Consider the following 26,212-nt stretch of genomic DNA (forward strand, 5'->3'; position numbering starts at 1 on the left):
CTTTTTTTTATCACAATACAGTAAGTCAAAATGGCATATAAACAATGACTCATTTAAATATTTACAAACTACATTTAAATCCAATGGAACGTTATGTATCATATTAAAATTAATTACAGAACTTGTTACAAAAATATATACCCTTACAGATAGGTGAGACCCATCACTTCGATGGAGGTTTAAAAAAAAGTCAGACGTTCGGGAAGTTTAGAATTCTATTTTTGGTAACTATAGTTTTTTTTTAAAAAATAATAATTAATTCCATTCATTTGAATTCAAGAGAGGTGTTAGTAGATTTAGGTGTTAAAATTCAGCTTCATATTCTCCTGTAAAACTTCACAAATCTTTCAAAGAAGCAGCAAGACATTAAATAAATCATGAAGAGCATCTGAAGGTATCTTTTGGGTAACCAGCTTGTTAAATAGAAAATTCCATCATAAAGGTCTGGAGTACAAGTACTGCAGATTGCAAGTATTTTGCACTTACATAATTGTTTTTAAAGGTAAGCAAGATTACAGTGTGCTGTTAATGGAAAACTAAATATTGATAATTAAAGAATTATTCGAACACTTCCAATCAAGTTTTGGCTCCTGAATAGAAACTCAAATTGTGGTTTTATCCCCATTTAACAAACATTTTGTTTTTTGTTGTATACTCAGTAGGCATTGGAGCAATGAGGAATTCAATAAAGTTAAATATTCCTGTTGGGAAACGATGTTGTCCTGCCTGTACTTATATTTACTCCAGACCATTTTAAAGGAAAATAGCAAATGTACAGAATTAGTATCAGCAGATTAGAACCAAAAACTGTACAGAGACATAAGACATTTGTGAAAAAAAGAAACAATTCCCAGATCTTAACAGAAAAAAAGACAAGAAAGAGGAAGCAATCACTCATGGAGTGATAGTATTGGAGAAAGTAACATTTTCATAGGGCAACCCACCATATTCTGGCACATAACCATTTCCACGTTTCAGAAATAGGCATACTCTCCGACCACCATTTTTAATCAATTCTATTGCACGAGAATGCTTCATATTCTTTGTCGATTCTCCATTGATCTCCAGAATTTCATCTCCAACCTTAAAACAAAATAATTGTAAATATAAATAAGATTTCATCGGGGCAGTGCAAGGGGAAATTTGAGAATGTCAAACTAGCCAACTATTTTCATCACCCCTTCCTATTTTCTCCCTTTGTCTTCTAAAACTGCTGATTACCACAAATAGCAAAGAAAAATCCCCGTAGCATTCCACCATGGCAACGTCTTGACCAGAGTCAAATTGTCTGCTTTGAATTTAAACAAAGGTTTGGGATCACTGTTGCCTGCTACATTTTCCATGGCAACACGTCAACTAGAGGCAACCGAAAAGTACTCTTCTTATGCAGTTTAAATTGGTGTTCTCTTTGAAATTCACACAACATCAGGGGATAGTCCAACAGATTTATTTGGAAGCACTAGATTTTGGAGCGTCGCTCTTCTTGATGAAGGAGTGGAGCTCTGAAAGCTAGAGCTTCCAAATAAACCTGTTCGACTATAACTTGGTGCTGTGCGATTTTTTAACTTTGTCCACCCCAGTCCAACACCGGCATCTCAAGGATTTGAAATTTGGTACACTTTGTGATTCTTCTTGTTTATTGGAAGGGGAATGAAACAGAAAAGTAAGAGGTTTGACAGTAACTGTACAAGGCATTGGTGAGACCACAACTGGAGGGCTGCATGCAGTGTTGGTCTCCTTATTTAGAAAAAAAAAAGATTTCTTAAAATAACTATAGAGAAAGTTCACTTGACTTGTTCCTGAATGAAGGGCTTATTTTTTGAAGTTGATTGAAAGGTCAGACCTATACCCATTGGCATTTAGAAGAATGAGAGGTTTTTTTTGTAACAGTTACGGTCTTTAGGGGATCAAAGGGAGAATGTTTCCTCTTCTTAGAGGCACCAAAACCAGGGGACATTGTTTAAAAGTAGAGGTGTACTGTTAACAACAATGACAAACCTTTTCTTAACCCAGGAGGTGGTGGAAGATGAGTCTTTAAGTTTATTAAGATAGAATTAGACAGATGTTTGACGATATAGTGTGCAAAATGGTGCCAGGATTACAACCGTATCCACCATGATCTAACTAAATGATGAAGCCAACTCAAAAGGGTCAAATAGAATGTTCCCACTCCTGGATCCTATGCTCTGTTCTGATGAGTGCAAGATGAAAAGATCCAACAGGATGTCTATTTTTACAGCAATCCTCAAGGACTCTAGTATAAAGTGAATATTTGCTTTTATCTGATATCTTTCATGAGCACAGGATATGAGAAAGCACTTTACAGTCAATACAGTAGTTTCGAAATGTAGTCAAGTTTTAATGTAGGAAACATGGCAGCCAATTGATGTGCAGTCAGCTCTCACTAGCTGCTATATTGATTGCAAGATAAATATTGGCCAGGATAACAAGGATAACTTCCCTGCTCTGATAAAGACTAACAAATAATTCATAAACTAAGACACGTTGATCAATTTCAGTAATGTAATTTAACAGTTGCTCATCTACTCATGTAGATTGGAACGTACCACTGTCCTTCTGTGTTCATGTTCTTCATTACTATAGTTGAAATGTCTGATCTGCATGCTTAATTCAATAGGTTCTTATTAATACTTGTGTCGTATGACTGCAATCAAGCCAAGAGTAAGCGAGGAAATATTTTATTGCACATGTATATAAATTATAGTATTTAAAAAAATAACATGGCTTTGGCAGTCATGATGATATATTTGGTTTGCACGCACTGATTGCGAATATACATTTTTACCTTATGTCAAAAGGATCAAAAGCACTTATATGCATGTCATCTTATTCACTGTTAGCATGTCATGCTTGCTACAACAATCATTGTAAAAGGGAAATGTTAGTGATGGGTAGCAGTTCTGCTGGAGTAGGATAGATTCGTTATGCCAATGTAGTTAAGAGAAATGTTATTCCTAAAGATTTTAACCTGAAAAATACAGCTTCACTATTAGCTACAGCTAACCAGGTTTCTCCATTAACAGTTAGGAATACTCTATATATTCATCTTATTGAAGCATAAAAATCAGGACTCATGACAAAGATCCAGGTTTTGTTTGAACTTACAGCCATGTAGCCTTATCCATTTGTTGCCTCTTCTGGCTAGTCAATTTCTCTAATGTTTCAGTTAGTAAAATCATTTGCAAGTTAATTGTACATTAATTAAGGATTCATTGTATTCAGGTAGTGGTTATTAATTTGAAAGGGAAAATGGTGGAATAGTGGTAATGTCATAGGAATAGTAAGCTAGAGCCCAGGTTAATGTTAGAGTGCTTGTGACACTCTGGCAGTATGCCTGACAGAAGGGTTCAAGGTCTGCCTGCACTAGAGGTATGTTATAACATATCCCAACAGCTCAATTAAAAATAATTATTTGTACAACAGGAAGTTGAAAGTTTTTTTAATTGCTGGTGGTATGAAATATATAATAGCTTCTAAAAATAAAATCTTGTAAAATGAATAAATTCTTAGCTCCACTGTTCTTTCCTTCAACACCAAATTTCTGTTTTGACAGAAGCTTTGATATAATTTTTCTTCAGTAGGAAATTACACTGCTCCACCAACTAGAATATTAATAATCCGTACAATAAAATCAATACTTTAATGATGTGAACACTCAATCAACTCAATGCAATGCTTTATTTCTCATTTGATCTCGAATGTGTTTTTTAAATTCCACATAAGATAAAACAAACTCTATACATCAGTTTACAAGGTTATTCATTTTGGTATTAAAAATAGAAACTCAATGTTTTTTAAAAGATGTGAAACTTATAGTAATTGTCATGCAGAGAGATTTGGTTGCATTTGCAAGTTAGCATGTAGGAAGGTAAACTGCTTTTTGGCCTTTACTGCATGGAAATTTAAGTTTCAGATATGCAAGCCTTACTATAATTGTGTCAGATTGTTGTGAATACTGTGCACTATTTCCATCTCCATGTCCAAAGAATATGCACTTGCTTCGGCAGTTGCATATCAGAGGCTAACTAACTTGTGGGAGAGGCTGAGTAAGTGGAGTCTTGGCTGTCTGGAGTGGAGGAGAATGAGACATGATTTTTCCTTGCTGAAGATTGAGAACGCAGGGACACAGGACTGAATCTAATCAGAAATCAGGTATGTGTTAGTTTTAGCAAATCTCATGAGGGTTGGTCTCCATAAACTCCAGCAAGGTTTCTTGCACTAGCCCAGACTCACCTCATTAACCATGCACCTATATTTGTCTTATGTTCTCACTTGCCATAGATGGGAATACTGACTGGAATCTCATGAGATTCCTGACATTTCACATCTTTAGAAGCCCAGCAGAAAACCAAGTCAGGCACTGCCAATGCCCTGTATGACTCATTTCACTTACCCCACACATATCTGATAAAGGATTATTGACGACCTGCTTTGCCAATGCTGTTTGGAGCTTCTGCTGGATGGAGACCCAATGGAGTGTGCCGTGTGATTGTGGTGACTGATGGGAGTGCTGGACAAAATGGCGGTGAGCTGGAGTTGCCAGGTATCCACTCTGGCTTTCATATTAGGAAACATACAGCACAGAAACAGAACCTTCGGTCCGACCCATCCATGCCGACCAGATATCCCAACCCAATCTAGTCCTACCTGCCAGCACCCAGCCCATATCCCTCCAAACCCTTCCTATTCATATACCCATCCAAATGCCTCTTAAATGTTGCAATTGTACCAGCCTCCACCACTTCCTCATGCCATACCCGTACCACCGCCTGTGTGAAAAAGTTGTCCCTTAGGTCTCTTTTATATCTTTCCCCTCTCACCCTAAACCTTGGTTAAGAAAAAGAAGGAAGCATATGTAAGGTATAGACAGGATAGATCGAGTGAATCCATAGAAGAGTATAAAGGAAGTTGGTGTACACTTAAGAGGGAAATCAGGAGGGCAAAAAGGGGACATGAGATAGCTTTGACAAATATAATTAAGAGAATCCAAAGAGTTTACATATCTGCCCCCAATCAGCTTTCGAAAATTCTTGCCTAATATCGTCAAAATTGGCCTTTCTCCTGTTTAGAACTTCAACTTTTAGATCTGGTCTATCCTTTTCCATCACTATATTAAATCTCATAGAATTATGGTCGCTGGCCCCAAAGTGCTCCCCCACTAACACCTCAGTCACCTGCCCTGCCTTATTTCCCAAGAGTAGGTACATCCACATACTGAATCAGAAAATGTTCTTGTACACACTTAACAAATTCCTCTCCATCAAAACTTTTAAAACTATGGCAGTCCCAGTCTATGTTTGGAAAGTTAAAATCCCTGACCACAACCACTCTATTATTCTTACAGATAGCTGAGATCTCCTTACAAGTTTGTTTCTCAATATCCCGCTGCCAATGCCCTATCTCTCTCTCTATCCCTCTATCTTTCTCTCTGCCTCTATCCCTCTATCTCTCTCTTTGTCTTTCTTTATTTACCTTTCACCATCCCTCTCTCCCTATTATTCTTACAGATAGCTGAGATCTCCTTACAAATTTGTTTCTCAATTTCCCTCCGACTATTGGTGGTGGTGGTGGGGGGGGGGGGGGGGGGGTCTATAAACCAATCCCAATAAGATTATCATCCCTTTCTTATTTCTCAGTTCCACCCAAATAACTTCTCTGGATGTATTTCCGGGAATATCCTCACTCAGCACAGCTGTAAAGCTATCCCTTATCAAAAACGCCACTCCCCCTCCTCTCTTGCCTCACTTTATATCCTTCCTGTAGCATTTGTATCCTGGAACATTAAGCTGCCAGTCCTGCCCATCCCGGAGCCATGTTTCTGTAATTGCTATGATATCCCAATCCCATGTTCCTAACCATGCCCTGAGTTCATCTGTCTTCCCTGTTAGGCCCCTTGCATTGAAATAAATGCAGTTTAACTTATTAGTCTTACCTTCTCCCTGCCTGCCCTGACTGTTTGACTCGCTTTTGTTCTCAACTGTACCAGTCTCAGATTGACCTCTTTCCTCACTAACTCCCTGGATCCCCCCCACCTTACTAGTTTAAATCTTCCCGAGCAGCTCTAGCAAATCTCCCTGCCAGTATATTAGTCCCCTTCCAACTTAGGTCCAATCCGTCCTTCTTGTACAGGTCACTTCTACCCCAAAAGAGATTCCAATGATCCAAAAATGTGAATCCTTCTCCCATACACCAGCTCCTCAGCCATGCATTCATCTGCTCTATCCTCCTATTCCTGCCCTCACTAGCACGTAGCTTCCATGTAGTGGGTGGGAGAATGACAAACTGTATATTAATGAGGCTAAATGACGTAATAATAAGGATGTTAAAATGTGTCATGTTATTAGGCCTTCTACGTCACCTTTTAACACTTGGATGGAAAATGAGACTGTTTACTTTCAATGGCAGGAAGTTTCTCATTGTTGATCCCAGACGATTCTCCCAATTTCCTTACCGATGCCCACATCGTTCAGGGGCTGGGAGGATTCCAACCACAGTCTCACCTTAAAGGATTGGTAATGTACAACTAAAGACAAGGAAATGTTTCTTCACTCAAGGGTTTGGAAATCTTTGGCACTCTCTATGTCCCGTCACTGAATATATTTTAAGCTGAGGCACAAAGTTTTGCTCCCTCAAGGAATCAAAGGTTATGGGAAGCTGGCCAGAAAATGGAGTTGATGCTGAAACTCAACTATTACAGGCTTTCTGGCACATGGTCCACTCCTGCTCTATCTGATGAATTTATAAACTTGATAGCTTTTCTTTTAAGCAATGACTGTAATAATCTGCTTTTGGTATCTAACAATTAATGAATGCACCATCTATTATTGATGCAATATCTACTCACCTTCATTTTACCGTTTCTGATGGCAGCACCATCCTCAGCTAATCGGAGTACATACAGGTCCATGTTGTATTCACGCCCACCACGAAGACTGAAGCCAAAACCCTTTGGTCCCTTATCCAATTCCACAGTGTACAGTTCAGGTTCCTTGGAACATAAAAATAACATTCAACAATATTTGCAAAAAAAAAGCTGTCTTCTTGATTTGCAAAATCTGAATGACAAACGCACATAAAAAAAAGTCTAGAAAAATCAGTATCTGGATATCCTACTATTAACACAACTTATTGATTTAAAAAAAAAATGGTCATCCTGATCTAGTGAAATTTTGCAATACCATATCAAATTCTTGGGATTCAGTTGTAATTCCTCCATTGTCTTTTCCAGTGAAGCTATCCTCCTGTCCAGACAACCAATTGACTCCACAAGCAGGAATTATCCCGGAACACATTTTCACCTGAGTTTTCCCAGCAGGCACCTCCTTGATATTGGAAATCAATTAGGATTACTCACTCCAACAGATTAATTTGAACACCATTCTCACTCCCTTTCCTCTGCTCAACTGCATCATCCATAATGCATTAAAAATATCTTGGCTGCCCATACTTTTTGAAATCAATTAACTTTTCCTATTATAAACTATGATCACATTTATAGTGGGAACTGCCTATATGAACTTGTTACCTTACAACTACGCTCTCCCACTCCTGCTGGGACTCTCGTGCCTCAGTTGTAAACTCCTCAGCTTGCACTTCAGAAAAAGTCAAATGCTTCAACAAATATACTATCCAAATTAAAAACTTTATCAAAGTTTTACACATGAATCAAGGGCAGAATATAATCCTCTAAAATGAAGACTGAATTACATTCACATGCCCTTATTCAAATATTTTTCACTCTAAGCATTAGACTTCAATTGGTTTAGACACTCTGCGTGGAATGTCATGATTCTTAAATTCGATCAGAACAAAACATGATATAGATGAGTTGTCATTCAGATCACTCAGCCTTGTTTATTCAAAAACTATGTTACTCTGCTCAACTATTCCTAACTTGCACAGTTAAGTGCAGGTTTTACCTGCCACTGGAAACCTGTTGTAAGCAAATTTACTAACACAAAAAAAAGCTCTGGGTTAGTATGAGATCCTTAGTCATTGCCTCATATTACAAAGTCAGCAAGTATTATGTGAATTTCTGTGAAAAGCAGCTGAGAGACATAAAGGACATGGTAGCTAAATATAGTTTCAGTTTTGCTCTCTTTTTGGACAGATAGACTTTTGATCATAATAAATTCCATCGCAGGGATATCAGTTCTTGGGCTTTTTTGGACTTTTATTACTTCTATGGAAGCTGTCTGTAACACAGCACTCCTATTAGATTAGATTAGATTAGATTCCCTACAGTGTGGAAACAGGCCCTTCGGCCCAACCAGCCCACACCGACCCTCTGAACAGTAACCCACCCAGACGCATTTCCCTCTGACTAATGCACCTAACACTATGGGCAACTTTACATGGCCAATTCACCTAACCTGCACATCTTTGGACTGTGGGATGAAACCGGAGCACCCGGAGGAAACCCACGCAGACACGGGGAGAATGTGCAAACTCCACACAGACAGTCACCTGGGACCCTGGTGCTGTGAGGCAGCAGTGCTAACCACTGAGCCACCATGCTGCCCTTGATTCAGGACCTCTTCTGTCAAATGGACACTATATTGTTTAGGTAATGCAGTATTATCCTTCTCTATAATTGTAATCTTGTATTAAGTGCATTCATCAATTGTGGATTACCTTTGGAGTCATTAAATTGGAGTGAAAAATGTATCTTTATTTAATTGATTTTATTTTAATTTAAAGGAGAAGAGCTATTTTCCTCTCCATCCTAAATGACTTACAACAATGCAGTTACATTCCCAGAAACAATATGTAACTGACTTACATTTCCCTGTGCTCTTTTAGTTGGTCTTAATTATAGAGTAAACTAGCACTTTTTTGCCATTTAGAACAAAGAATTCCTCTTCCCTCCTTGCTGTATTTCAGCTAATTCACAGCAGTTCTGTGTACTTTTGCATACTGTCTGTCTTTGTTCAAATCCATTAATATTTATTTAAACACTTGGTGTCCTATCACTACTCATCCTTGATTCAGGACCTCTTCTGTCAAATGGACACTATATTATTGAGGTAATGCAGTATCATGAGTAGAGTGATAGTGGTAGATACTTAATCTTTGTGTTCCTACATTTCTTATTTGCCTCTGAACAGCTGCTGAGTTCAGGCAAGGCACCTGACAAGAGAGGAGGCAGAAAACAATATAAAAGAAAAGTCACTTGAATAACAATCAGGTCAGAGGTCTCCATCAGACAGTGTGTGGTCCAGCGATAGGTTACAAATAGAATGGAGGGATGCATGTTCCCTCACATCATTTTAAAGAATTCAACACTCTACAATTTTTACTGGTAAATAAATGCACTTTGATTAAGTTGATTAATCAAAAAAAGTGATTCACTCCGTAGCTGAGTCATCTTCCTCCAGGACAGCAGATCTGACAGGCTCACTGTAATTTCTATTTCTTTAGATGTTGAAGGGATTTGCTCACACCACAGCTGCAGTCTGTTTGGGCCACCCACCTGCATAATAGTGCTCCTGGAGCTTTCTATTCTGCTTTTAATTAACATCAAACACTTGTATTTGGCAGATACAATGCAAAAGCAATATCAAATTAAAGACTGCAGCTTTCCAAAGGTAAAAGGTTAGGTATGCTAAGCTATTAAAAGTAAAACAAGTACTGATCCATGTATTGGAATTCTGGTTAAATCTTTCATTTTAATGCAGTGTAGTAACAAGGTCAACAATGTAATTAAAGTCATGCTAATAAAAATCTGTTATCAGAAGAAGAAAAAAGAATGCTCCAAATCTTTTCAATTAATATCCTCCAAATTGTTGGATTGAACCCATTTAGTTTCCTCTGTAAAGGACGAACAGCCAGCTTCTCCCTATATAAGTGATTAAGAATATTTAATACATGACCTGATTTAAGAAAGCAGAGCTTTACGTGAAGTTAGAATAAATGCTTTGAAAAATTTATGGTATTCTTGTGACTCTGCCAGGAATTGTACCCATCTGTGTCCTCCTGTATCTGTGGGATCACCAGAAGAGTACCTCATTCCATGGATCAGTGGATGCAGGCACACCCTACAGATGCCTTGACTGAGCCTCTATGTCTTGTTCAATGACATATCTTGCACATGTTCTTGAAAGGAGAATGATTATGATACCCTTGCACTAGTGATTATCCCTTCACCAACTTCAAACCTGGTGAGGACGTGTTCAATCCTGATGATTTTAGATAAATAAATTTGGCAGTTATACAAATAAATCTAATCTGATGCTAACTCTACTCCCACAATGAGATATTTTACCAGATAACCAGAGGCTGAATATACTCAGTGATACACATTGCCTCAAACCAAATAATAAGCTTGAAAAAGATGACTCATCATTGCATCTAAGAATCCAACTTGATTGAAAAAACAATTCTTTGCAGATTACATTTTAAACTCAGGGATTTAGATTAATAGTTTATTCTTTTGATTTCATATCAGAAACTGCTTGGATTTGTTCCCCTATGCTCCAGTTTTGTGGTGCGATGCCACTACAAACAACTTTCAACATGTAAAGAAAATATTTTATGAATATCCTATGAAAATTTTGACAGTCAAAATTATACAAGTAGATAGCAAGTAGATCTTTTCCTTAACTTCATGGAAATCTTGAGATCTCAGAACATGAAGCAAATGTTTATAATTACCTGCTAAGTGAGGTCAATTCATTGTTTGGAGGTAGAAAAGAAATATTTTTTTCCCTTGTTAGTATTGCCTGCCAACATGGCAATATGAAGCATTAGAACCAAATTTAAACACATTCCACCCCAGTACATACATCTCCTCAAGAGGTCACTTGATAGCCATCAGGAGTGGGAGCTCAGGCATCTTGTCTCTATTCTACACTGAATCATGAACCCAATTGTAACAAACTGAACAAACCTAGGACATTTTTGATGCATATTGGACAGTGTAACTGCCAGCTTAGACATCAATGGTTGGTTTAGTTTGTTGAATATTCATTTTATTCAAAGTGAAACACAAAAAGGGGCGCAATACTGTGGTCTAAAAAGCAATGATTCGATAATAGGTGTTATAAATAAGTGACATTCATGTAGCTCCACATTTCAGACCAAAGACCTTGATTAATTAAATTTCTCAGTACCCATTACCTACGGTTGCAGTGGCTTTACATGAGCAGTATGTGGGAAATCTTGGAGGCAGAAAGCTTATTTGGCCCTTCAAACTGCAGAAATATTTCCCTTTCTGAAGGCAGACATTTACATCAATCTCAGCCTTACGACTGCTCATGCTGTGATCAGCACAAATCACAAACTGATCGTGAAATATCTTGAAGAATTTAATGCAACATTTGATAGTTCCTTGCTCAAGGGAAGGAACTGACGAGGTTGGCATTCTCCAGGAAAAAATAAAAACTCAAAGCTAAATAATGGCAAAATACTGCGGATGTTGAAAATTTGAAATTCCATAGAGAATACTTCCTCAGTGACGTACTGGTCCACTCCTACATTACTTCTAATGCTTCCTCATTCCTCCGTGACACCTTTCCATGCCATCACAGAAGGATTAACACTTGACCATTCATCTCCACCTTCATCAACATCCAAGTTCCCAAGCACACCTTCCAGGTGAAGCAGAGTTTCACCTGTACTTCTTTCAACCTAGTCCACTGTATTTGCTGTTCACAATGCAGTTTCCTTTACATTGGCGAGACAAGCGCAGAGTGGGTGATTGCTTTGTTGAGCACCTCCACTCTGTCCTTAAAATGACCCTGACATTCTAGTTGCTTGCTATTTCATTAAAATCACTTTGCCTCATGCTAATATTTCTGTCTTGGGTCTGTTGCAGTGTTGCAATGAAACACAATGCAAGCTGGAGGAAGATCAACTCATTTTCTGCTTTGGCTCTTGACAGCTTCAAAGTCTCAATATTGAGTTCAGTAACGTCACAAACTGACTTCATTGTGTCTGTTTTCCATTTTTCTTACATTCGCCTCCATTCCTTCCCCATAGCCTTGCTGTTTATGTCTTGTTTACTTTGCAATTAATAGAAAGAATCAATTCTCTCACTTTCACACCTTAATTTACACCCATTTTACAACCTTTTCTTTTTCTCCATCAGTTACAACCTCGTTGTTTTCTTTGCTTCTATCAAATGTATATTAAAAAAAAACTATTTTCCAGCACCTTTCCGTTCTGAAGAAGTAGCATACCAGATTGGAAATATTAACTCTGCTTCTCTCTCCACAGATAGTACCAGACCTGCTGTGTTTCTTCAGTATTCTGCATTTGTTGAAGACTTAAACAAGCTCTTTAAATTATGAAAGGGTTTGGCAGAGTAAATCTCTTGAGACACAGTAGAGGCCTGGGTTCAAGACTCACCTACTCCAAGGTGTGCCCTATCATCCCTGGACAGGTTGATTAAGATTAGATTAGATTAGATTCCCTACAGTGTGGAAACAGGCCCTTCGGCCCAACTAGTCCACACCGACCCTCCAAAGAGTAACCCTCATTCCCCCTAACTAATGCAACTAACTCTATGGGCAACTTAGCATGACCAATTCACCCAACCTGCATATCTTTGGATTGTGGGAGGAAACCGGAGCACCCGGAGAAAACCCACACAGACACGGAGAGAATGTGCAAACTCCACACAGTCACCCAAGGCTGGAATCGAACCCAAGTCCCTGGCGCTGTGAGGCAGCAGTGCTATCCACTGAGCCAAAATACCAAAATCCAATAAGCAATTCAGGACAAAATTTTTCACTCAGAATTTAAACAGAGTGGTTGAGGTAAATAGTATGGATACATTTTAGGAAAACAAAAGATTTACAAAGACAGACAACTGGATAAGTTAGATAATTAACATAAAGCTAAACAGATTGTGTTAATAGGAGGTCAGTGGAAGAAGATTCATGTGCAACATAAACAGCACAATAGATCTGTTCAGCAGAATGTCTGGTTTCTTCTGAAATGTTCTATGCAAGTTTTGGATTGTTACTCATTAAACAAAATAAAAATTAGCCACAATATTGTCAAAACCAAGTGCACACCACTGCTCAATGATCATCCAGTATTGACAAAAATACTAATATTTTCAATTATTTGAAAATTTGAGACATGTCAAAAAAAAGTAGTGATACAAAGATGTTCAGCTAAGCATTTAGTTCACTCAGTTTAAGCATTTCATGTGTGACTGGTTACACTATAATTGTATCAATGTACTTAAATGAATAATTATGGGCTCAAATCGTTCTCATGGTTTGCTTGCATTAAGTTTACACACTAGCTAGCCTCCTCCAAACAGGAAATAATTGCTAAGGCCAAAATGTAATTTTCAGAACCAAAGTCAGTAAATTCACCAAAACACTGACCATTCAGATATACTAGCATGTTGGTCCAATACTATAATGGCACCCCGATATGTTCTGCTGTATGGTGACAAAAAATGACTCCACTTGAGGAGTCTCCGTTTCTAATCCCTGCCGAAGTTTTTGAGGCAGGTGTGAATTAAGCAGTAGATACTGAGCAGAAGGCAACCATTGCTTCATGGATGGAGGAACAACAAAATCAACCAATTTAGCCCACTTTAGTACTTTTGAGATGTTGGTTCAAAGTGGCATGGGTCAAGTAACTGCCTTGTGGATCAAATTGCAATAAAATGACATGACAGCAATTCTTCTTTCTGATCTTCACATGTGCTGGATTTAGGAGAATAACACCTAACATAATATTAAAAAATATTCCCATCTTTTAAATGGTCTTGATCTAATACCATTTCATCCAGTACTACATCTATTTCCAGTAATTAAATTCAGAACTGACACTTACCTGAGCTGACTTATAATCATAGGATACATCTGGCTTTGGTTTTGTGTTACTCCTTAAAACAAAATTTAAAAAAAATTGAGTTCTGAGTTCTTCCAAGTCATTTATTTACACTGAGCTCAAATCCTATCTCAAAAATCATAGTTAAATCATCATTTTACAGAATAATATAATATCAAGCTATCAATTCTTATACCATACCCTAATGACCTGTATTTTGGTGTTGTATTAATTGTGATGCCCTCAGTGCTCACTATTTCAGTGAGGAAATTGTTATCAGTGAATCCTTGCTCCTCTGTCGATTGTGCTGAAGTTGGCAATGTTTTAGAAATCACTGAATTGATGAGAATTTCTTATGTTAAGCAGTAACAATGTTCTTAAACACGCCAAAGAAAAAGTACACCTTGCTAATGTAGTGGACATGGTTTTTAACTGCATACTAAGTCAGAGTTATTGCTTAAGAATTTCTGAGGTCCCAAAATAAATCAAGAAATGGAAATACATTTTATAATTGTGTTTGACAAAAAATTTCTATGTTGATAAAAATGCTGTATTGAAAAGCTAAAATCTTATCTTCTCTTGCATATGTGCCAAATTTTATTTAAGTTCCTGTAAAATGTATAAACATTAAAGATAATCTGTGATAATTAAGTCTTTGTTTGTAATTTACTAGAATTCTTCAGTCTGATTTGTTGTTTAAACAGCTTGTTCACAATTCTGCTGCTGGATGGTGGGAGATAGTCTTAAAATCAGGAAAGGAGATGCCCATGGTACAGAGATTTCTAGACCAATATGAGTAGCTTTCTTCAATGTCAGCAGTGAGATTCATCACTGTTGCTGACCACAAACTTCAGGACAATGACTTTTCTCCACTTATATCATTTTTCAACAACTCCTCTCCCACTGCTCTCTGTCCTTCTCTCCTGAATGTGGAGATGCTGCTGGGGCTCAGCTGTGATGACTGGTAACCCTGTGGTAACTCATGCAAATGCTGATCATCAGTCATGAACAAACTGAGATGTTGTCTGCTGGCAGCCAAGCCTAGATTTGCCTTCAGCTTGCTGCTGGCAGTATATTTATTAAACTAAACTTGCCATTTTTGCTTACAATAACTATCTTTGGGGAAAGGGATGACATTAAGTGGCACGGAGAAGTTCACTCTTATTTTATGCACAATCAGAGGTCAACAACTAGTATTCAGAATATCAGAAGTGGCTGATTTTTCTCAACTGGAAACAAATGGAGTGCTTCCAAGTACAGCTACATCACAGTAACTACAAAACAATAAGGACATATCTTACCTTCCACCATCCTGTGGTGGCTGCTGAGGGTTATGAGTAGTTGTAATTGTTGCAATCTTTTCTGCATTTGTTAGCAAGGATGGATTGGAGGATTCTAAAAGAAGAAAAAAAAACTTTAGATACAATGTTGCACTGATCATTTTAATATTCTAGATAAATGTTTGCTTGTTTTCCAAAGAAATAGAAGCAAGATCAAGCCATTTGACCTGAGCTTGCTTCACCATTCAATAACACCATGGTTGGCTTGATCATGCCTTTAGCTTCATTTCTCTGCTTGACTCCATAAGCCTTGACTCCAGTGTAGTCTAACATAGCCTTGAATAAATTCGATGACTTAGCCCTCAGTTGTCCCTTGGGAAAGAATTTCAAAGTTTCAGAAACGTTGGAGAGAACAGAGTCCTCACTTCCATCCGAAATGGGTGATAACTTGTTTTGAAATCGTGCCCCCAGTTCAAGACTGCCTCACCAGAAGAAAATTCTCTGAGATCTCCACTGTAAAGGCCCTTTAGAATCTATTGGTTGGATATAATGTGCACCCACTGAGTGGGCTTTTGACAAAGGGCCCATAAAATAGGATGGCCTTCTTAACCCATCAATTTCCCACCCAGCCCCAAGCACACCTGCTGGGTATGCTGGGTGAGTGGGCACTGGGATCAGTAGCCATCAACTATATACAAATAAATAATTCAAGTTCAACTGAGCTTGGTAAAAGCTGAATTGACTCCAAGGTAACCTTGTCCATAGTCCAAATCATGATATGGACAGTTTGTTTCTTTAAAAGTAAAAATGACAGGAAGGAACGGTGGTGGGGTGCTATTTTTGGAGGGGGCCCTTAGCTCATTGGGTGACCCTGAGAAGATAGTATGCCCCTTCTTTCTTACCTACCTATACTTCAAAACCCACCAGTCCAGCCCCCACCCGAGGTTGCGTGAACACTGACCACCCCTGATGTATCGCACTTCGGGATCCATGGCTGGCTTCTTTATGATCTCACAGAAGTGTGAACAACTGAGCTTTGGTGTTGCTAGAACTACTGGAACTGAAGACGATGGAATATTCTACAAAATGAGACGCCACTCACAGTGCTGAGGATTGGATTACTTAGCTTAACCATGTCACCCTATCCCCACCCCTGGAATATTCAGGCCTGTACTTCAGTAAGATCACATCTTATTCTTCTAAAATCCGACAACTGAAGGTAAAAATTCCCCAAACTTTCCTCAAAAGGCAATTCTTTCATCTCAAGAATCAACTTAGTGACCAAAAAGATCGCTTTTTAAATAACAAAATCAAAATGGTACACAGTACATATAATCTCACCGATATGTAGCAAGATTTCTCCTGCTTTCATACTACTTTCTCTTGGATAAAGGGTACCATCATTTGCCTTCTTATTACTTGTTGTACATGCATGCCAGGTCTTTGTAATTCATATGTAAGGTCATCCCAATCTCTCAGTACTACAGCATTCTGCAGTCTGTCCCCATTTAAATATTCTGCTTTTCTATTCTTTCTGTAGAAGTGCAAAACATCACATAATCCGACATTCACAACCTACTTCTATCCTTTTAGAGATTCTTTTCCTTGGATTTTCACTACAGAGAAAGGCAGCTCGAATTAGGCGATATCCTGGCTTTTCATATGCACATAAAAGAAATGCCTATGAATGGCTGGAGTTTTGCTGCAGGGATGTGGAGTTACGGCAACATGGGATACAGTCAGACTCTTTGCTTCAGGAGGAAGATTGGAAGTAGCTGTAGGAGTGGTCAAGTGTCAATGTGGGCTGGTCAAAAGGCCCAGCTCAGTTCTCTGGTATCTTTTACTAACTGTAATAAAATCGCTCGGGTCCTTTAGCCTTTACGCTTTCACTCCCTCTTATAATCCTCAAGTCAACTCATACTCGCCATCCGTGCTATGTCTCATTATAACTCCCAAACCAACTTACGGCCTTCTCTGCTGATTTCAGCAAGGATACACCTGGCACAGACCAGAAATTTTAACTCAGTTTAATGTCTTCATGGAGTTATAAATTATGTTTTAGATTAGATTCCCTACAGTGTACAAACAGGCCCTTCGACCCTCTGAAGAGTAACCCACCCAGACCCATTTCCCTCTGACTAATGCACCTAATACAATGGGCAATTTAGCAAGGCCAATTCACCTAACCTGCACATCTTTTGGATTGTGGGAGGAAACTGGAGCACCCGGAGGAAACCCATGCAGACATGGGGAGAATGTGCAAACTCCACACAAACAGTTTGCCCGAGGCTGGAATTGAACCTGGGACTCTGGTGCTGTGAGGCAGCAGTGATAATCCCTGAGCCACCGTGCCACCCCTTTTGTGTGTCTGCTTTGTCATTGTCTTTGATTAAGAGGCATGAAATGCTTAAAACTTCTGTTGTTGATTAACACTAATATCAACTTGTAGAAACACCAGCTCATTTTTCCGAAAACGTTATGGCTTTTTTTCCTGCTTGCCAGCAAAATTCAAGAGCTGTTGAAATCCTGGAATTGGACTTCTCATGCCATTTTAAATTATTCAAACATTCACCTAATTCCGTGAAAATTCAGGCCTTTATGTCCTCCTCCAGGCTTATTTTCCTGCCTACTGTTATTAGAATGCTTTTTTTGTATCATCTACCATAAAGATGAATACAAAGTGCTTGTTCAAGGTTTCATGATGTTCTTCAATCTCATCTCACAAGGGACCAACATTTACTTTAGCTCTCAGAGCTTTTACTGTTTGTTTTTCAATTTCCTGTTGGCTTACTCTCAAATCTTAATTTCTTACCTTTTTTTGATCACCCTTTAATAGTTTTAACGATTTTCCTAACCCCTTGGCCTATCACTAATCTTCAAAGCTGCATTATTTTTCTTTCAACTTGATACCATTGTGAACTTCTGTAGTTAGCCATAGATGGTGGATTCTTCCCAGAAATACTTTCTCAATGGAATACATTCACATAGCTATATTAATAATCTTGTAGAATAGAGTATGAAAATAGTCAGAGAGAATCATTTTTATCGTTATCATTTTGCAAGCCTCAAAAACATAGCTTCACATGCACTGACAATTCTTGGAATGCTCACGATTCTGTTGTTAAATCCAACTTTTAAATTATTAATTATCAGATTATTTTGTCTCTATTGAAAATCAATGTGATTTTTTTTAAACCCACCAATACAAATCTTGTAATTCCTCAGAAAAATAAACAAACTTTGACATGTTCAGCAACCATAAATTATTGGGTTGCATTCTGAACGGAAAAATGTGACCACTGAAATATCTTGCAAAGGTTTTAGTATCCTATGTAAGAAAAAGTAAATTAACCATGGCTTGGGCATAGAATAATTCTCACAAATTTACAATAAAGGGAAGGTCACGTAGGAAACGATGGGCAGAAAACTGTGCGAACTACAACTCAGGATCCCCTTGGCTCGGATTCACAATAGGTTTCCCAGTTGGACAAAACGTCATACTGGAAGTGCCAAATCGTTAAAATTACAGTTATCATCTCACAAATACATTGTATTAAATTATTGCACCTAGAACTTGTAGGGCTTCTCCTTTACCGATTCAAAATGGACAATTTGGATTCAACAAAGCTAAGTAAACCATGAAAGTAAGAATATGCCATAAATCAAAGCAGGAGAATTCGTAAAGTAACAATGTAAATTTGCAATATGTAATTTAAGTATTAAATGTCTTGCTTCTGTGAAAGTAGGAGAGCTGCTGACTCACCGTCACCAGGAATGATGCGCAAGGTTACAGTGTTTCCAGCTTCCTTGATCAGGTTGACAATATCCGAGTGGGACTTATTGGTAATCGAGCATCCATTAACAGCCAAAATGCGATCTCCAACTTTAAGCTGGCCGCAACGGTCTGCAGGGCTTCCTTCAATGATCCGACCTATTTTGTGAGGCATGGCTACACATGCATTGCCTGGTTTTGTACAAGTTTTAATTGGGAAGGTGGTAAAGGTGAACCATTAGGAGAGGAGGACAGGGAGACAGAAGGTCAGGGGTTAATTTACTGTGCCACCAAGCAAAATTAATGATGGAATGCTTTACATCCCATGGTTGATGATCAAAACATTGGCAATCTGTTCTACAAAATGCAGCTGTGAAGTGACAGTGTGCAGCTCCATCTTTAGCTCTTCTAAAGATTTTTAGCTGTTAATAATCAAATATAATCTCCCACAAGTTTTGCAACGTCTTCAAGAGTTTGCATGCAGTTCCCAGTTAGGTCCATGGTCGTTTCCTTCTCTACAAAATAAAGTATCTGCAGTATTCCAGTGGACATTTGGGACAGGTGTCTAGCAAGGAAATGCCAACTGCAAGTGGCACCACCTGCTACAGGAAGCAGGCACTCGATTGAGATCTATTACCTCAGTGACATTTAATAATGACACATTGCTAAAAGTGAAATGCAAATTGACAATCCTCATGCAAGTTAACATGAAATGTTTCAAGCTCTGAGTATCGTGAGCAATAAAAGGACAAATGGAATAAATATTGAGAGAAATATTCTGGCACCTTTAATCAGGTTAAAAAAAAACTAACATATGCTGGTTATGTACAAAATACAAAAATGTATTTTATTTTAATCAGGGAAAGTGGAAATTTGATTTATGTACCCTTATATCCTCTGAAAATTTTAAGGCCTATGATTAACCAAGTGCACTTTTACCATTATATATTCAGACATCTGAGCTCTCATCCAAATTAATTAATGCAATGTGGAACTGTGGATCAGCAAGCATTGCACATAAAAATCACAATGACCTGGGGATGCGGTATTAATGAAACTTCCAGAAGTCAAAGGAGACACCTTGGTTAAATGTCATTCCTTCAGGGTGTCAAAATTATAATGTAACATCCAAATAGAAAAGACTGATAGTGGCTAGCCTCACAGTTTCTGGTGCTCACCTCTGGTATTGATTAGGCCAAGTTTAGGAGTTCTATTATGTGAGTAAATTTAGCACTTTGCCAATGTTCTGTTCTTTCTCATTGCAGAAAGGCAAGCAAACCTTAAATCCAGTGATATCCATTTGGAATCAAGACGTTAGTTTCTATGCTACAGCTTTAATACTCAGGGGAAAAAAAAAGTCACTGATTAAAAACTGTGAGCTGCAGTATGTAACAGCAAGTAAACTGTGTGGATTCTTATGTAATCTCAAACTTAAAAAAAAAATAAAAGCCAAGCTCGAATCAGCTACACTTAATCATTAGCAAAGAAAGCACACTGATTGGAACCCAAAGAATTGCTCAGTTAAGATGAACCACACAAGTAGCAAGGCAAAGCAGAAAGCAAGCATTTCATGCAGGGTTTTAGGAAAGTCCAATGACCATAATAAATCCACATAAAATTAACAAATCCTATATTATGCCATGTTACTCTACGGATACAATTAATCTATTGTTTCAAAACAAGTTTGATCTAGTACTTTTCCAAACAGTAAAAAACATCAAATACTTTCAATCACCTTGTGATTTTAATACAAAAGACAAATTATTAATAAAATAATGAACTGCATTAAAAATGTCTATACATCAAACTCATTTGAATGATAGGATAAGTCAAACATACAGGAGTGGGTTCACCATAGAAATACTAGTTCAGCACAATTAGATATCTAATATCTAATTGCCAAACATGTACATTGTAGTGTATCATGTTTGCATTCATAAATCTGTTATTTTGAGCTTGTAGTTTATTCAAATATGTTTTCTTTCAAATATAACTTACCAAATGTGGTTCCTGCTTCTGGTCGACTAACTGACGAGACAATAACAAAACCAAAGCCTTCATTTTCTCCACGCCGGATCTCCACGTCATATGGCTGCACACCCCCTCCAACACCAGCACCACCAGTGCCACCTCCACCAGCACTGCCACTGCCAGAGCTCACCGTGTTCAAAGAGTTCTGACTGCCCTGGGGGGTGCGCTTTTCTTCAGTCAGGGAAACTGCTTGGTTGCTGCTGTGATGTGATGAGACTGGAGAGGCAGGTACTTCAGTCTCAGGCTTTGGTACGGCTGCTGCATTGAGAGGAGTGAAACAAAATCAGTTTCTAAATGGAAGAACAACATCTCAGTTGACACTTGAATACTCAGTAAGACTGAAGGAATTAGAGAAAGGTAAAAGACGGATCCATCCTTAGCTAACATCTGTTTAGGTAATAGATCCACCATGATAATTGCTTATAAGAGAAAAGGAAGTTAGCGTAAAAGTTAGCCGGGAGTTTTCAGCTCTGATTTGCATCAGGTCAACTATCCTATCAATATGTGGTTGAAGACTTGATTAATCTAAGATATGACGCCACACACAGTCAATCAATCAGTCTGTTGGTAGTCATTTCTCGGTTCACTCTGAATATTAGAACTTGGGAAGTTTGGAGCCATACCCCGAAAGTTGTCAGAAGAATGAAAAATGGTTTATGTTATGTTTTTTTTCCAACAAGGTGACTGGCAATAAAAAAAATTGCTCTTCATTTTGTTAACAGAGTCATAAACCTCAAGATTGCTAAACCCTTCATGGTCGACAGCTTTGAGTTTCCCCTGAAAGGTTAATCAAGTTGTTCAGCAAGTACCTATGCAAATATCCCAAACTATATCGAGTAAGTTACCCTGAAACTACAAGAAGATGGAGTATGTACAATTGGCCTCAGTCCCTTCCATCAGCAAAATAAAATTCAACTTATAAAAATCAATCCAAAAAAAATCCCACTCTTGAACACACTTAACGACAACTTACAGTTATAGAATGCTTTTAATAGCAAGATGACTTTAGCCACCAGAAGATCTCAGACAAAATGTGGCACTGAGTCACCTAACTGAGCAGTAGTAATGATAACTTAAACTTTGGTCAAAAAATTAGATTCTAAGCAGTGTCAACAAGTAGAGAGAAGGTAGGGAAATGAAGAGAGAGACAGACAGAGTGTGCATGAAGAGGTATTTAGAGAAGGTGGAGAGGGTTAGGAAAGGAATTCCAGACTCTTCATTTGGGTCTTTAGTTGGGAGTTAGGAGCTGGAAACTGAGATCATTTTTGAGTCTTACACCCGCATTGCATCAGTGTCAGTGACATAAAGAGATTTTAAATGGCAAATTTGGCAGTAGAAAACTCAAAGCCAGTACTGTATAGGGCCAGAAACTACATCAGGATGGCGGTCTTCAAAGACAGCTGACAATCTGACTGGGCTTGCCAATGCATTCAGGACTTCAAAAGGTCAGATAGCAGAGGGTCAGCAGGCCTATGCAACTCCCAAGTGCCTGAATGCTCATGCCTCAGGTACTCTCCCCACTCTGTTCAAGTGGTAACTTTGTGCCATAGTAAGTGTACTGCAGTCTGACAAATGATTTTTATAACAAGATTCTATATTAGCAATCACAACAAACAAAGGTTCTCTGACAGCACTGCATGAACATGGTCAGAACTTCAGCTCTTCATATTCTTACCTTTGAAAACCTGGTTCTGTCCCTTTCTGATGGTTATCAAGTTCAAGATAAAACCACAAGATATAGGAACAGAATTACCTCATTCACCCGTTGAGTCTGCTCTGCCATTCGATCCCTGCTCATAAGTTTTTCAAACCCATTTTCCTGCCTTCTCCCCATAACCTATGATCCCCTTACAAATCAAGACCTATCTCTCTCTGTTTTAAATACACTCAATGACTTGGCCTCCACAGCAATAGTTAGACTGAGTATGGGGTAAAGACAGACAGTGCTAGACAGATGGAAGATTGTTTTGGTGAGGCAGAGGTTATAGGATTGAAATCTTGCTCAAGGTGAGTTGGAATGCTAAGGTTGTAAACTTCAAGAAAATGCTCGGCAGATGTAAACATCAAAAAGAAAAGCAGGACCCTCAAACGCAACCTCCTACAAAATAAATCATTACTCCATCCAAATTTAGCATGCTATTCAACAGCTGGTCACATTCCAAAATGCTAAGCTCCTTAGAATGCAGATGGAGAGTGTGTCTCCATTCCTAAAGAGTCTCAAAACCATTCCCAAGCTCTATGCCACATGCACACTACTCAGGACAGTTTTGTATATAATTTAAAAAGTGACAAATTTGAGCACATCACAAAGGCATCCTCCCCTGAGGAGGACTTGCTTTCTGCAGATATAAGAAGGCTCACTATTTTTAACATGTGCCAGTAAATCCACAAGATTAAAAAGCACAATGGAAAATGATACATTCTATACTTTCAAAACAAAATCTGTTGTTTTCAAGGACATAACAGCCTTGTCAAGACTTTCTGACACAAAACTTTGCAATTCCTAACCTCTGACATACCATGTGAAGTTTAGGGAGTGAAAGAGTAAGTTGGGAACAGAGTGTGTCCTATCTCCCAGGCTTTCCAAGAACTTACAAACTGCCTGTGACATAAGCTGACTTAAGCCATTTTTGAATGAATGCAGCTGGATGAGTCATTGTTGAGTGAATCATCCAGAGATCTCAATGCTGGCTCAGTATTCATTCCAAAATGATGTAGGTTGCTTGTTGCTGCCCAGCGCAGATGATGAAAGCATTTGTCTCATCTTGCAGAGATGCACTTAGGGAGAAAAAGACCCTACAAGTGTGTAGATCTTGGAAAAACTACAATTAGAGAGAAAGATTGTCAATTTATGTGAGCCACTGCATCAGGATGTGCAGCATCAAAGATTCTGAAATGAGTAATGTAAAAGAAATAAGGTTGGAGTAACATGATGAGAATGAACTAGATTCACCTTCAATCATTTATTTAAAATATCAAGAACAGGGAGAGTTGTTATTTAATCAATAAATTGCTTTTCATACATAATTTAAAAACAGGACAAAATTATTTTGTTTCTGCAAAGTTATGTAATGTCTATGTGAAAATCTTTGTACTCCAGGAACACGACCTTTCTTGCAAGAGCATTTTGTTGCCAATCCCACGTTGACAACTACGTACCTGGAAAAACCACTTTACGTCTCACAGTCAGATTAACATGACCCTGCTTGGCTGCTTGTTGCATTAACTGAACAACAAGTTGGTGGGACTTTCCAACTACGGCTGTGCCATCCACACATATTAGCTCATCGCCGGAGCGTAGCCGTCCATCTGCATCAGCAGCACCCAGTGGCACGATATGGCCTATGTAGATCTGGACCAAAAGGAACCAGAAAGGTTTTTCAACTCAGCATATATCAAGATCAGTCGCAATACTTTGCTCCAATCATGTTAATTGAGTAGGTTCAACACAATTAATTCCCACTTTTCACAAGTAAACACACAAGGAAAAGTAAAATAAAAGCCTGATGTAGTTCTAATAAAAGCTCATTAACAGACTGCAATCAGTTTAAAATTGAGATATTATGAGTAGTATTAAACAGAACATACATCAATGAGTCAAATATGTACCCAACCAAGTAATGGTACTTTGGACTAAGCGTGCAGGTGTTCATCTTGAGCAGATGAAAATACTACATTTTTCTCACTGCTTAACAAAATAAAACGTTGCCATTGACTCGATGCTTTTACTGGAGTGTCCAAGACAAAATACAAAAAATATGTGGCCTACAAGAAATGTTTAATCATTTTCTAGAAGATGGGCAGTAGAAGATGAGCACAGAAAAGCACAAGGATGGAATAATCTGTGGAAAACTGAAAATAGAAAATTATTCAAAATATTTCAGGAATTCAACGAGTTACTTCAATAGCTTGCAAAGCCAAATTCATCTAAATGATCATTTAAAACATTTACCATTTTGTGGTAGCTGCAGTGATTATACAAACGTTAGTGAGAAGACAATGTGTAATCACAGTCTGCATGTTTATGCACTGAAGAGTGAAAATTAGTTCCTCATACCCTCAACAATGAATTTTTAATGAAACAACAGATGCACAATTCAGAATTTGACACTTAAAAGCCTGCACAGCAGGAAATCTTTGTTTGACTTCTTAAAATACTGATAATCTTCAAACTGCTACAGCTACAAATTCAGCACCATTTTAAACTTAGAGAACTTTAAAGGTTTAAAGTTCTTAATGTCAATTTAGCTGATGTTGAAAACTTTTTGCATGTGAGAGTAACTTTTATTAGCTGATGCACTGAGAGTAGGGCTAAGTAGCTGCAGTGGGTGACCGGTGGCTCACTGTGCTGTTTTACAATGAAATTGTGCATCCAAAGTCATGGGTAGGGTTCGCCACCTGATGACATTTCCCACCTGGGGAAACATACGCCATACTGATGGGGTAGAGGGCAGGAGCAATCACCGTGTGCTTCAGGAAGGGGTTCTACTGGTAAGGGAGTTTGTGGAGCTGGGAGGAGGAAGTCCTTCCCCCCGTGCCCCACTCCCCAAGGGTATGGAAACTCTGTCTGGCTACAGTTAAATGTGGCAAAGCAATGGGTTCCAAACCTCATGAAAAGAGATCTCAAGAATTGAATTTACAAAAAATATGGTGAAATATTCAGAGTTTTATTAAAGGAAGTTAAGTTTATCTTCCCTCTATTCTGAAGTTTATGAAAAAAAATTAATAGAGTCGAATAATTTTACTTTCCTCAATCTGCAATCATCAAATTTTATGAAGAAAATGACAATGTATTATTAGTAAAGCCGACTGAACTTAAAGCAATCGATGCTGCTGTTCATATGCACAGTTACAGACAAATCCAAACTAATTTACACTCTTGTATAGCTGGGTTCATGTGCAGTTCTAAGTTAAAAGAAAGAATAAGCACAACTTATGGAACTTAGTGGAGATGTTCCTGATGCTATCAGAGCAGGCAGGTATGCCAAACCTGGCATTCAGGAAGCTACCAAATTTCATTCAAAGCAAGTGAATAAGTTTTGTTACTATCTAAAGGAAAGGAAAGTGACTTATTACTTTGAGGCACTCCTTTCTTCTGTAAGGCTGGCCACTAAAACTGGAAAATGAATTCAATTTATTGTGTGATAAAATGAATTCAACACCATTTATCTCCATAAGTTCAGCATATGTCACAGACACTATTGAATTTACCAAAGCTGCATCAAAATCTAATACACAATTAATAATTTGTGTACCACTTCTGTAATTTTAAAAGGGGAAGTATGCCTTTGTTTCACATAGGTTCAATATAGAA

General features: G+C 38.2%; 1 protein-coding gene across 7 annotated transcripts in view; it reads right to left on the reverse strand.

Annotated features, from left to right (window-relative positions):
* The window catches only part of magi1b (membrane associated guanylate kinase, WW and PDZ domain containing 1b), a 453,246-nt gene that overhangs the window by 22,705 nt on the left and 404,329 nt on the right, over positions 1–26,212 (reverse strand). For 6 of the 7 annotated variants that reach the window (XM_043708282.1, XM_043708285.1, XM_043708281.1 and 3 more), the window contains 7 exons: positions 24,058–24,250; positions 20,866–21,156; positions 18,859–19,059; positions 15,117–15,210; positions 13,819–13,870; positions 6,866–7,009; positions 945–1,083 (listed from right to left, as the gene is read on the reverse strand). In XM_043708282.1, the coding sequence (XP_043564217.1) occupies positions 945–1,083; positions 6,866–7,009; positions 13,819–13,870; positions 15,117–15,210; positions 18,859–19,059; positions 20,866–21,156; positions 24,058–24,250 (1,114 nt within the window). The remainder of the gene's footprint in view (positions 1–944; positions 1,084–6,865; positions 7,010–13,818; positions 13,871–15,116; positions 15,211–18,858; positions 19,060–20,865; positions 21,157–24,057; positions 24,251–26,212) is intronic. The other variant, XM_043708283.1, reaches the window with a different exon arrangement.

Source organism: Chiloscyllium plagiosum, chromosome 18 (genome assembly GCF_004010195.1).
Source record: "Chiloscyllium plagiosum isolate BGI_BamShark_2017 chromosome 18, ASM401019v2, whole genome shotgun sequence".
Taxonomy (NCBI): Eukaryota; Metazoa; Chordata; class Chondrichthyes; order Orectolobiformes; family Hemiscylliidae; genus Chiloscyllium; species Chiloscyllium plagiosum.